Raw genomic sequence first — 13,914 nt, forward strand, 5'->3', positions numbered from 1 at the left:
TCTCAGAGATCTGCATTGACTCCCACTTTGTAAACAAATGTTCAGGACTTTGTTTATGACTTTTCACACACTCAGAAAATTTGGTCCTCTCTGTTTGAGATGCAAATTAATTTCAGTTTAAATTCATCATTGGAAAAGAAAGTGCTAATCTGCTGGTCTTGCCGCAGATTCAAATGTGTACGATGTTCTCTCTCCTACGTGCGGTGAAGTGGTGGAATTCCCTTCCAATTGACCTGAGATTCATTGAATCTTTAACCATTATTAGGAAGTGAATAAAAAACCTGGCTTTTCTAGTTTCCCTGAATTTCAGGCTCAACATTACTATAATCCTTGTGCAGCATCAGGAAAACATTTTGGGTAGCAGGGTGCTTTAAGCACTTAATAATGTAATGTTTGCCATTGAGACAGTTGCACTATAATTGCTGCTCGGACAGTTAGACACCCTTGTCATTGAAGCAGAACTAAACACCAATCTGTGGTGCAGTTCCACCTGCTTCCAGCTCGATACACTTGGTATTGAAGCAGCCCCATGTACTCACCGTTGACACAGTTACATGCGTTAGCTATTGCTGTAGGTCTAAGTGCTAGACATTGATGTAGTGTCATGGATCTGCCATTAATACAGTTTTAAAGGCACATAACACTATTGCTTGCAGTCATATACAACTTAGTTGTAAATGCTTAAATTCAGCTTTACTGTAGGTTCTCTTACTTAATGTACTTACACCTAATTGCATTTATGCAGCTGGAAGCATTTACAAGTATTTACTTTGCATGCATTATTAAGTCACCTGCGGTATTGTTAACTCAACTGAAGCTAAAGCACTTTCTCATGATCTTTGCACAAAGATTGTCCGTCTGCATTTGATCACAGTTAATACAGTAGGGTGTTGTCTTTATTCACATAGTTGTACTTATAGTTGTACATGCATGGCTGAAGGATTTTTTTTGGTTGCTTTAGAAGATTTATTTTATTTTTCTTTCTTCTAGGTGGAGATGCTCTTTTGGGCTCTTATCTTCCATGGTGGACATCTTCTAGCAGGTGTGAAAAGCTCCTTTTATAAATGGCAAGGATTTTCCTCTTTCCTTCTCCCCTTCTTTGGTCCCAATCCTTCTCGTACTGTGTTCTTCACTCTGCATACTCACATCTCGGTTTTCTTTTTCTCTTTTAGCAACCCCCTTGGTATCCGTCTCAGCCCCCATCTTTCGTGCCCGGCTTGAGGGTGATGTCCTACTCGGCTGCACTTTCATGCCCAGGTCTCCAGTCCAAACCTCCAGGCTGAACATCCTCTGGTACCACTACAGTGACGATGAGACACATGTTGTTCACCATTACAGTGCCAGCGAGGAGGGCAATGTTTCAGTTGAACCGCAGCACCCTTTGTACCATGGACGAGCCTTGATGCAACTCAGCCAGATCCACCATGGCAATGTCTCACTAGAGCTCACCAAAGTAACGGTGCAAGATGCCGGGCTGTACCGCTGCATTGTCAATGAGGCCAGCGGCATGGCTTATGCTGAGACTGTCTTGGAAGTGTACGGTACGTCTTGCCAACAGCAGAGCTTTTTAATGCTCTGCTTTTTTTTTTGTTCTGGCCTAGGTATAGTTGTATAACTGTTCCACCACCCTTGTGGTTTCCATAAAGAAAAAAATCCTAATGGAAAAATATGCTTGTGTGCCTCCACCAACCCAGCAAACCAGATCCACACTGGCTTCCAGCCACCAACATTTACCCACTCTAGACAGTGGTAATGACCCTCTAAATCCTCCTTCTAAAACTACAGGCGTACACCTAACCAGTGGACTACTGCAGGGCCTGTTCTGGGCTGGGATTTTAGACTTATAACTTTAAATGCAAAACTACAAGTCCGAGAACCCAACATACATTTGATTTAAGAGCCACATTACACTAAAGTATGACATATAGTATGGAGGCACATTGCACTTCTGCCAAAAGCTCTGCATGCCTGCATCTTGAAAGGACTGCCTGCACTTCATACTATCCACAACATCCTTTGCTAGCACCAATAATAGACATAGGACTCATAGGAATGCACTTGACAAGTCTTCCCGGTAGGGCCATTCACAATCGCTTTCTCACCTACACAGAGCTGCCAAAATGATTGTCATCATACTTATTGCTCTTTAAGGATATGCATACCAAAACCGAGGAAAATGACAAATTATGTCAACGGTAGTCCAACAACAATAAGATAGATTCATATGTCAACCACTTCCTGTGCTAGGAAACTCTATCCCTCAACCTCCTTCACAGGAACCGCCCACCTCCAACCCAACACTCATGTTGCTATTAGAGAAAAAAAGACCAGAAAACAAGCTCCCCTTAAAGTTCGATGCAAGCCTCTTGCTTTGAGTGGTCTTTTCACCTGACATGCCAGCTGCTCGTCCACTGACAATTTCCTTCTCTTACCCATCTTCTCTCTACTGCCTTCTGGAGTTGACCACACTGCACCATTCTCACTTCTACTTTTCCCTGGATATTAGAATCATTCTCTGCCTACCCTTTCCATATACCCTCTCTAGTGAATATCCAATCAGAAGCCATCTCATCTTCCACCAACTCTGTACTACCAACCTCTCCTAATTGCCATACTGTCACCCCTTCTTCCACATCTCTGGCCTTACCTCCTCTGTCCTACCATCCAAAACTCTTCAACATTCACAGCCTACCTCCTTTTTTCTCATTTTTTGATTCTTTCTGAACCCCTTCTAGCTCTCTTCTTCTTTCTAGTACCTATCTACCACTGATACTATTACCTCTTTTCCTCAACCCCCTCTCTGTTGCTCTTATTTTCCTTCTCTCATTGTCCTTACATTCCTAAAGCTCACTCCCTCCACCTCCACCACCTTCGCCCCCGCTCTCTCTCTCGTTATCTGTCTCCCTCCCCCCACAAATTCTTTCTACTCTCATCTCGACTGACACCAGATCCCTCACATGGGTAATCTCTGCCCACATGTGAAATCCTACTACAGACATACACTTGCCCGCCAGCAAGAACAGAAACACACATCAGCTCAGACTCCACTGAATCACACATCCCCTTAACAAAAACCAATAGAAAATACATAGGCACACACCACTCCATGCTATAAGCCTCTAATAACACCTCTTCACTATAACATACCCATCCAGAACAGAAATCTTCGCATGTTTTCAGTCTGTAATAAAGTACTCTGGGTCATATTTGCACGCCCCTTGCACCACCTTGCATTGCCTTAGCATTATATTTTCTTATGCTAAGACAGCACTAAGGTGACCTTTTCCACTCGCCGTAATTACAAAGTGGTGCAATGCCTGCATCGTGCCACTTTGTAAACCCTTGTGCCACATTATGCCAGTACCAGGCATAATGTATGGAAGGGAGTGTTCACGTGCAGGGAGGCCTGATTTCATTGAGCCATTTTTTCTGTCATTTTTAACGCCTGCCCAAGCAGGTGTTAAAATTATGCTCCCATAATAACCTATGGGCCTTCCTGTACTTTGCTTCATTAGCGTCAAAAGTTTTGATGCTAGTGCAGCAAAGCACCACAATAGCGTTGAAAATGTTAATGCTATTGTGCTAATAACCGCCATGGTGCGCCACATTATAAATACGGCGCTACCATGATGTCGCTAGTGGTAGTATTGGGATGCAAGAAAAGTGGAGCATTGGGAGCGATGTGCCACTTTCTTGTAAATCTGTTCCTTTGTGAGGGTGTTCTGCACTGAAAAAGTATATGTTGCATATAAAGAACCTCTATTTGACAGCCTGATTTAGGGTCCTGTAAAATGTCAAAAATAATGTATGATTCCAACATTGTACTCAGTTTATCAGCTAAGTACGCCTTCAACATACAGAATTTTCATATGCTGATAAAGGGACACAAATCTGTTTTATGTGTGTACCAGGAAACATATTTATTCCTGTTAGTGTTCTAATCCACAATTATTAAAACTCTAAACAAATTAAAAGGACAGCCTTGTTCATGAAACAAAAACTCCTAAATAAATGTGATCATTCCAGTTTACAATTAAACTAAGATTAAATCACAATATTAAAATTACATTGCAACAAACCATCCCAAAATAAGAGAAACAAAATTAAGAAAAAAGATTTCAGTTTGCATTTTAAGAAACAACAGATTTGTTTCACTAAACCCCAAGCAAAGGCAATTGGTTTGAAAATCCTGGCCTTTAGAACCTCTCAAAAAGAGAAAATATCCTTTGTTTTTAAGAGAAGTGAAGTATGCCCTAAAATAAATTGACCCCAGCTCTCCCACCCCTGATATTACCTCAAATAAAGCTTTTTAAGATCTTGGAGGTGAAAACCGGTTCATATTTAGTGACATGACTTTCATGCACCCCTTTTTACCTTAGTTTTGCAGCAGGTGGAAACCAAGAAAGACATTGATTGGAATATACTAGATAACAGCAAGTGGCACTACATTTACTGAAGCCAGATACTTCATTTCATTCATGTCCTATATGTCACCCTCTTATCTCTCTCTTGCTGTTTTAATTTAGCACATCCTTCATCTAGCTTGTTCAGCCATTCTGTGTTGTTTTCTCCCCCCATCCTCCACCATCAGCTCCATACCAGATTGGAAGGCTCTTGCTTTCTCGCCGGAAGGAGACCATTTATGGTGCCTGTGAGTTCTCTCAGGGTTACCCACAAGCCGAACTGGAGTGGCACTATAATGACGGAAGCCCTATTGATGGTGACAGCACACAGGAGGTGGCCAAGGGCTCAGAGGGGCTATTTCGTATTACCGGAACAGTGCAGCTTTTCCATAGAAGCCGGGCTACTCTCTGCTGCTCCTGGAAAAACAGCTTCACGTGGCACAATAACACGCTTTGCCAGTCCATAGAAGGTAGGACTTTTTTTTACATTGTGTTTGAGATGCAGTGCAGGTTGTGATTGCAAGTTGTTCAGTTAATTGTTGTAACAGTCAATTGGTCATAGTTATGTAAGCTCATTTTCTGTTTATTAATCAAAGGAGCTGAATTAAATGCAGGCACATATTAAAAAACAAGCATTTGCACTTACAATAGTTTGGGATTGTAAATGAAAAATCCACATCTGCTACTGAGGGTGTTAGACACTGAATAAGTCATCCTAAATGCACTATTTCACTCATCCTTGCTTTCATGCTTCCTTTCATCCACCCACTGATTTTTCCTCGCATGGTGAACCATAAAACATCACTAAATTAACCTGTGCGTGACCCAGGGTAGCTAAGTACAAAAAGCAATCAGGCTTAACGTAAAGTCCTTTCTGGAGTCCTGAGTGTAGATGGTGATGCACGGCTGGTTTCTGAAGGTCCCAAGCAGGCTCCAGGCAGCAAAGTAGTCCTTCCATGTACAGCAGCAATCTGCAGGGTGCACAGCCATTCACAGCAGCAGGCAGTCCTCTGAGAGTCCTTCCACAGGTCCAGTAGTGAACTGAGAAGCAGGTCTCAAAGCGTTCTTTTTGTACCCTTGTGCCCTGCTCCTAGAAGCTGGGAGAAGTTTCCAGAAGGGTTCTCTGAAGCTGCAGGAATTTCCTGCCTCCCCTGCCCTGGCTCCTAGCTGGCTGCACTGACAATACAGGGTTGTTAAGCCTATTGTGTGGTGGATGAGCCCAGCCTATTCAGTTGCAAGTGGGGCTGTGCTTAGCTCCGCCCCACCATCAAGTCAATTAATTGACCATTTAGGTTCTGTCAATCCCCCTATTGTGTTTCTGTCTGGGGTGAATTCACAAAGTCCCAACTGTCAGTTGCACCCAGTCATGTGACCTAAGGTAGGTTACAGGCACAGAGGGCTAAATACATGAAAATGCCAACTTTTTAAAAGTGGCATTTTCAGAATTGTGATGGTAATTCCTAGCATACCATTAAAGAGTGTTTATCACCACCTCTGGTTTAGCAATTAGAACTATTTAATGTTAATAAGGAAGCCCCAGTGTCACCCTATGGGAGGGGTAGGCCTCAGTAGTGAGAAAACAGATTTAGGATTTTTTCACTACTATAACATGTAAATCTAAAAAGTACTTGTCCTACCTTTTAAATGCACAGCACCCTTACCTATTTGCTACTTCAAGCCTGCCTTAGGTGTGACTTATATGTAACAAAAGGAGAGTTTAAGGCTTGGAAAGAGGTTGTAAATGACAAGTTGATATGGCAATGGGACACTGTCTTCAGGCTGCAATGGCAGACCTGGGACACGTTTTAAGGTCCCTCATACATGGGTGGCACAATAGGCCCACTGGTAATTATTAATTTACAGGCCTTGGGTATATGGTATACCACTCTACAAGGGTCCACACTTTCCTCCAATAGTTACAAGAAGAAGCAGCACTCCAGAGCGAGTATTCATCAATTTAATGTACGATCCCAACAGGAACGTGTTTCGGCACAACTGCCTTCATCGGCCTGTTGGCCGCCATCTTAAATTTCTATTTATACACATTAGATCGTCTTTCTTCACTTTACAACAGCGTCATGATCAAATCTTAAAGATGCTTAAATTATAACTATTAAATTGATTATTACACATGAATGTCAATACGTTATTTAACTAACAAAATTATACTCAAATAGCCATACCTTGCACATAATGCCGTACATTCGCCCAAAGTGATCAACATAACGATGCTGAGAGTTCTACAATAATCTAATTGGTTTGTTGCACTATTGGGTTTCCTATGATAATTTAACACACTTAAATAGCGTATAATTCTTGCTGCTGTATAATATATAATGTTAAATACATTTGCACTACCTGTTGTCCCTGACAATCTGTACAATCTTAAAAATAGGACCATCCCCATTAATGCTGGTTCAATGCAATGGAATCGTCACTCCGTAATATCCAGATTATAAAGGCTTATGTGCGAAAAGTGTATGAAAAAATATATAAAATCTATATTTTTACTAATATTACTCTGCACCATTAATTAATCTTGACCATGACCTAGACCACCTTTCCACGATTTCCATGAGAGCAGAAAAATAAAAGTTAAAATGTAACCTTACCACATTAACCATTACTGCGTCATTATTACACAATCTATTACCTTTACATGTCATTACAGTACAATATGTGCAGAATTATTTTCCCATTGTGATAAAAAACAACTGCGGAGACTACAAAACTGTTGCTCTATAATTACAATCCCTAATTTAAGTCTTCAAATGCATGTGTAAATCTTCACTTTTATTCAATCCATTAGGTTCTTTAGTATCAAACATCAAAATATATCTAGACTCCAGTGTTCCCTAGCTTTTTTCTCTATCACCCCCTCTGGGATCCATAGGTATCCCATCTATCACACTATATTTTAAATTAGTGATATCTCCTCCATGAACTTCCCGGATGTGTCTAGCTACCGGGTATGAATCGTCCTGATTTTGCACCGCTCTAAGATGTTGTAAAATACGTTTATGTGCCTGTAATTTTGTGCTGCCTATATACATCTTAAGACAGCTACATTTAAGTACATAGATGACAAATTCACTTTTGCATGTATACAATCCCTTAATTTTATGTATGATTTTGGCATTAATTACTACCGATTTAATACTCTCTCCATTTTTACAGGCCTTGCATTTAGTACATCTAACAAAGCCATCAATTGGTGTTAACCACATTGATTTGTTCCCACCTTGTCTGATATCACTTCTCACTAGTGCATCTCGCATAGATTTCCCTCGTCTGAATGTTATCTGAGGATTTTTCCTGATGTCCTTACCTATAACAGGATCACTTCTTAATAAATGCCAGTGTTTCTGTAAAATCATTCGAATTCTTGAATGAGCCTCATTATATGTAGTTATAAATCTCACCACACCTTGCTTCTCACACTGCGTACTATTGTTGTTATTCTTATTTTTAGATATATCAAATAGAATGCTGTCTCTAGTACGCTTATCCACTTTCTTCTTAGCCTTAGTAATAGTATTGATGGAGTACCCCCTTTCTCTAAACCGTGATACCATTTCCTTTTCAATTTCATCAAATTTGTTCTCAGTACTGCAAATCCGTTTTGCTCGTAACAGTTCTCCATAGGGAATGCTCTCTTTTAAAGGTATAAGATGATGACTTCTTGCATGCAGTAAACTATTGCCTGCCGTTGGTTTCCTAAATAGTGTAGTTTGCAACCTAGCATTTTTTATAGAAATCTTCACACCTAAAAATTCTATTTCTCTAGTGTTTATATTTGCTGTGAATCTAAGGTACAAATCATTATCATTGATTTCTTTTGCAAACCTTTCCACACTTGAGACATCACCTTTCCATATTACGAATATGTCATCAATAAACCGTAACCATAGAATAATATGGTCATTCCATCTATCCAAGGGTGTATTGTTAAGAACCTGTTCTTCCCACCAACCCATATATAAGTTGGCATAACTGGGGGCAAAATATATACCCATCGCCGTACCGCGTATCTGTTCAAAGATTTCATTATTAAAGAAAAAGATGTTCTGTTTGAGGCACCATTCCATCATACTAACTAACATTACACTATGTTTATAGAATCTAATTGGTCTTACACGTAAAAAATTTCTGTTGATCTAATCCATCCTCATGTGGGATGCAAGTATATAATGAGGAAACATCCAACGTAATAAGGAGCATGTCTGAATCCCAACTTACATCAAACACTCTCTTCAAAATATCCATAGTGTCTTTAAGATAAGATGGTAAATTACACACTAAAGGTTTTAAAAAATGATCTATATATTGTGATACAAATTCAAACAAACTGCCTTGCACAGCTATTATCGGTCTGCCAGGTGGTTTGGTAACATCTTTATGAATTTTGGGAATAAGATAAAACACAGGTAGCTTAGGATAATCAACTTGCATGTATCTATATTCCTGATCACTTATCAATTTTTGTTCTTTCCATGACATCAATTCCTTTGCAAACTCTCTTTCAATATTATGTACATATTCCATATCTACTCTTTTATAACAGCTTTCATCATTTAATTGTTTATATGCTTCCTCCATATATTCGTCAATTCAATATTATGTACATATTTCATATCTACTCTTTTATAACAGCTTTCATCATTTAATTGTTTATATGCTTCCTCCATATATTCGTCAATCAGCCAAATTACTATATTACCACCTTTATCTGAACTTCTGATCACTAATTCTGCATCTGTTGAAAGTTTTTTAATCATTTGACGAAAGCTTTTCATTTGTTTGTAATCTCTACCCCATTTGCTATCTCTTACATTCATCTCTCTTAAATTTTTCAAATCTGGAATAACTGTCTCAGCAAACTGATCTATCAAATCTCAACAATATGGCCGTGAGACCATAGAATTTGGTTTGAATTTAGAACCTCCTTCTTCCCTCATTAGTACTCCTTCCGCTTCTAATCTACCATCCACCTCTGCTTCATCTAAGGGTTGCATCGCATCCTCTTGCAACTCCCATAGTTCTTTCATCAAAAAAACAAATTAAAAGATTGCCATATTCCTTAGTTTTCTCCACAATTGGCTTTTCAGTCCCATAATTGCTTTTAATCTTGTGTATCTTCATCAGTTTTAACAAGTCAATCCTCACTTGTGCATAATCAAAATTACTGGCTTCACAATACGAGAGACCTAGTTGGAAGTTTTTCATGTCCTCCTCATTCAACTCAACTTTGGACAAATCACAAATCGTCTTGCAGTCATTTAATATCGCCTCTTGCTGCGTGTCATTTTCTCCTGTGTTTCTCTTCAATCTTCTTGCTCACTTGCCCCCTCATCTCTTCTTCCTCTGCCTCTTCCTCTTAGCCTGTTCCCCCCTTGCCAAGGCCTGTGATTCGTTTGTCGATCCCTCTGTAAAAAATCAAATTCATCTTGTAACAATGTGTGTGCGACCACACGTGAAAGGGTGTGCACTTAAATTAAATATGCCAATCAAACCATGTTGAGGGGAGTTAGCACATGCACTTTAGCACTGGTTAGCAGTGGTAAAGAGCACAGGGTCCTAAGGCCAACAGAGCAAAAATCCAGACAAATTGGAGGCAAGCAGGCAAAAGGTTTGGGGGAAAACCACCCTAAGGCTGACAGGTCTAACACTCCTCCAAAGGCTTCACTTGTACATTTCTGTCTTGCTTACGATAAAAAATATTGCAGACCTACTCTCTAACTGTTGGCCATCTTAATCTCCCCTATCTCACAATCAAGTCAAGCAAATGAAGGAGATGATATGATTGCCAAAGAGATTGTACTCATTTTCAATTATTCCTTGGAAAATTAGCTGGCTCCCCAAGTTTGGAAGGAAGCTGTGGTAATGCCAATTCTAAAAAACTATAATTGGATCCTTCCGTTCTAAGTAGCTTTAAATCCATTTCTCTTCTTTCTTACTTGTCAAAGATCCTGGAAATTGTTTTTTCAACAGTTATTGAACATTTTTTAATCCAGTGATCTCGTGGACACCTACTAAACTGGCTTTCATTAAAGCATGACCACCGATGGTGGTGAAAGTGCTTTCTAACCTGAACAGACTAAAGAATGCTGAGGGTCCAGGTGCCTTAGTGCTCCTTGTTAAGTGGCTATTTAAATAGGTAAATTCTCTAATATTGCCTTGCTACACACGCAATAACCTAGAGGTTTTTATAAAGTTGTGAAAACTAGCTTTTGAAATCTTCATAAAAACAAATTGCGTTAATACAGTATAGGCCATAAACATTTTCATTTACCCTGTTTAAAGTTTTCTCACCATAAACCCAAATCACGTCAATTTCTTCAACTCTTTATTGAACTCCACTGAAAAAACTATGGCTGCATTTATGAGCTTCATAGTGCTATGATCTGGTATGGAACTGTGCCTTTCCGGCATATTCAGCATCTCCTTTGTGCTCTAATGGCTCTGCAACAAAAGTTGCAAATATTTTGCCAATTAATTTTGGAAGATCTTAAAGATGTTTTTATCGTTTTTTGTTTTTAAGAAAAAAAGATGAAGGACTATTCCCTCCCTCAGAAATCTTTTGTTGTGCCAGAGTCCATATTTATTGTAATACTTTCTATACATTTAAAAAAAAATTACAGCCATGCACCCGATTTATAACCAGAATGGAAATGGATGGCACCTGCTTTTTTAACATGCTTACTGAATTGAAATTGATGTAGGTAAAGGTGAATTTGTGTAGTAGTCATGAATGTAAACAAATACTACTCTACAAATGTTGCATACTAGGGACAGTCTAATGTAACTGGTGCGTGAACCTAATAATTGATCAGCAGTATTTTGGTTCTTGAATTTACATACATTTATAGAGACCGATGTATCAATGAAAATCGTTTTAATACATATATTGATTTTGGAATTAAGAATAGTGAGTTAACTTTTGTAATTATCTGTCACCTATACATATACCCAGCGCTTATGTTATTACTGTAGCTTTGAAGCACTTTGAAATGTTTGGAGGGTGCATTTCTGAGAGGTTGTGAGTTTACTAATAACGTAAGTCTGATTTATGAAGTAGATCCTCTTTCATCATTGTCATCTTCTAGCTGTCCTGTGGCTGTGCGTTCCTGTTCCTGAGTCTGTGCATCCCTGTCCCAGGACTAATGTTCCCCTGTCTCAGTATCTGTGTCTCTGTGCCCTAGTGTCCTTGCATCCCTGCCCCATATTATGGTTGTCCCCTCTCTCTTTCAGTGTTTATGCCTTCCTCTCTGCCCGGACCCCATGACCTGCTGCTGTTTCCCAGAGTGTGTTCCTCCCTGTCCCCATGTCCCTACCTCGATATTCATGTCTCCGTTGTCCTACATGTCTGGCTTCCTATCCCAGTGCCCGTACCTTCCTGACCAGTGCTTTGTGTCCCCCCACCAATCTTGTATTGAGGAAACCAATTCTGATATTGTGATTTGGAGAACTTGTAAGCCAGTAAAACAATTCACCTTTTATGTGGCAAAAGGTCCAAGTTTTACAAACTTGCATCCTTGGAGGGGAGTTAAGGGCCTAGTAGGATCACACCTGTCGAATTCCTGTAGTCCCTATAGGATTCTTACCTTGAAGCAGTGGTGCATGCTGTGTTGTTATACTTGCTAGCTATCTGTGGGCACAGTGTGCAAAGGTAATGGTGTCCTATGATGGAAACCATGAGTGATCCTCACTACTTAAAATGGTGTGTAGTATGTACCACACAAAGTGATAATTCTCCTTCAGTTTGTGAATATAGTTTTGATTCTTTGTGGACATGACCACCTAATTTTCCTGTCCCAGGGCATCAGTGCTGGATGCCCCATAGATGTTGATCTGGCTAGGGGAATATAGATCCAATCCTTGCCACATGCCTAGTAACAGTTGCTGTGCTCCTATTTCCTTTGTTCTGTACTTGACATTTCCAAGCAATCTAAGGGCCTTGGATGAGAGCGTTTGAATGTAAACCATAATCCATTACCATTGATGCCCTTCCCTTCCCACTGGTCTTCAAAACCCCAAAGAAGGCAGAAAATCCCTGGGACAATGCACTTTGTTTACTTCGGAACTGTAGTTGAATTTGGAAGAACATGAACTTTGGTTCCCTGCTGCATCCTGCCTGTGACCTCAAATAAAGATAAATAATGTCCTTCATGAGCAGTAGCTATTTATTTAGACTATGTAGAGCAGCCTGGAGAGACCCTGTATGTCACTGTTCACTGCCCACCCCTAATGTAAGAAATGAATCTTGTAACTGAAGAGGCCTTGCTGCTGTGACTTGCCGTAGAAGAGAAGTATGTAGTCTACAGTTTTAGAGCAAATAGACTCAGACTACGAGAAAAAAGACCCAGGTCCAGCTCATTAAATTATTTGCTCCAGGATTGTAAGTGTGGTGAGGCAGCATCATCACTGACCAACTATCCTTGACTTTGTGAATGTTTGCATGTACCCCTTTCTAGTCATAGTGTTTTTTTGCTTTAACCTACATCTAAGCTACTATCCTGTTGGCTAGGACCAATCTCCGGGTTATCAAACTATTGGAATTGTCACGCTAGCCTTTATGGTTCCACATTTCTCTTTTTTTGTAGTTGTGGTAGACCCCATCCCTGTGTACAAATCCTATAAGATGAAAATGTGCATTTCATTGCATTGATGCCCCAACGTCTGAACAACTTGACCACAACCAAACCTTTTTTAGATGTGGTCCAGAGATGTCTGGTACCTATGGAATGTGTGATAGGTGCTAGCGCAGCTCTAGCACCTTTAGAACTCTGTATTGAACTGTGACTTTGCACCCACTTTGGACCCCAGGTACCCCCTCAATTCTGCCCTGTTCTTTTGCCCTGGTGTCTGGATGCCTGATATCTTAACTAAGTAGACACCAAGTCTATATGATCTAGACCTTTTGAACCCTAAAATTTCTAAACATAAATATTGTTTTGGAGGGGGCACATGTTACTCTTGAGTAGTGGAGTTTGGGATACATTGATTTTTTAAGTATATATAGTGGATTCCCACCACCAGGCTCAAACTCACTCATTTATCTTGCCTCACACGCAAGGTCAAACTTTTTTAAACAGATTTTCAAAAAATAAAACTACAGTCTCCTCATAGCAACTAAATCACATGAGTTGATAAAGATGAGGGCAGTATAAGTAATGCCCTGTGTGTAATTCACAGAGGCTCGAAGTGCATGGAGGAGTGGCCACAGAACTCCACAGACAAGGGACACTGCAGATAACAAAAATAATGGGTATGCTCCACTGGCCCTACCTGCCTTCAGGAAGCTGCAGTAAATACTTCAGTTGGACCCATACACAAAGTGTGCGTCCTATGGTGTGGTGGGACAGAGATAAAATGAAATGTGAACTTGGAGGTATCCTAGAGGGAACACATAGCTCCACTCCTCAATTATCTAAGCTTCTCAGAAAATATTTTGCAGCATTAGGCTGGCTAAACATATACCTCTTGACACTATGGTGAACTATCAGTCAGA

At 40.0% G+C, this 13,914-nt stretch overlaps 1 protein-coding gene across 3 annotated transcripts in view; it reads left to right on the plus strand.

The window, feature by feature from the left end:
* The window catches only part of LOC138304239 (selection and upkeep of intraepithelial T-cells protein 2-like), a 185,762-nt gene that overhangs the window by 37,811 nt on the left and 134,037 nt on the right, over positions 1–13,914 (plus strand). For 2 of the 3 annotated variants that reach the window (XM_069244131.1, XM_069244133.1), the window contains exons 2-4: positions 989–1,042; positions 1,173–1,541; positions 4,592–4,873. In XM_069244131.1, coding sequence (XP_069100232.1) covers positions 997–1,042; positions 1,173–1,541; positions 4,592–4,873 — 697 coding nt within the window. In that variant the 5' untranslated portion in view covers positions 989–996. Of the gene's footprint in view, positions 1–988; positions 1,068–1,172; positions 1,542–4,591; positions 4,874–13,914 lie in introns of those variants that run through there. The other variant, XM_069244132.1, reaches the window with a different exon arrangement.

The sequence above is a fragment of the Pleurodeles waltl genome, chromosome 7 (assembly GCF_031143425.1).
Source record: "Pleurodeles waltl isolate 20211129_DDA chromosome 7, aPleWal1.hap1.20221129, whole genome shotgun sequence".
NCBI classification, from domain to species: Eukaryota; Metazoa; Chordata; class Amphibia; order Caudata; family Salamandridae; genus Pleurodeles; species Pleurodeles waltl.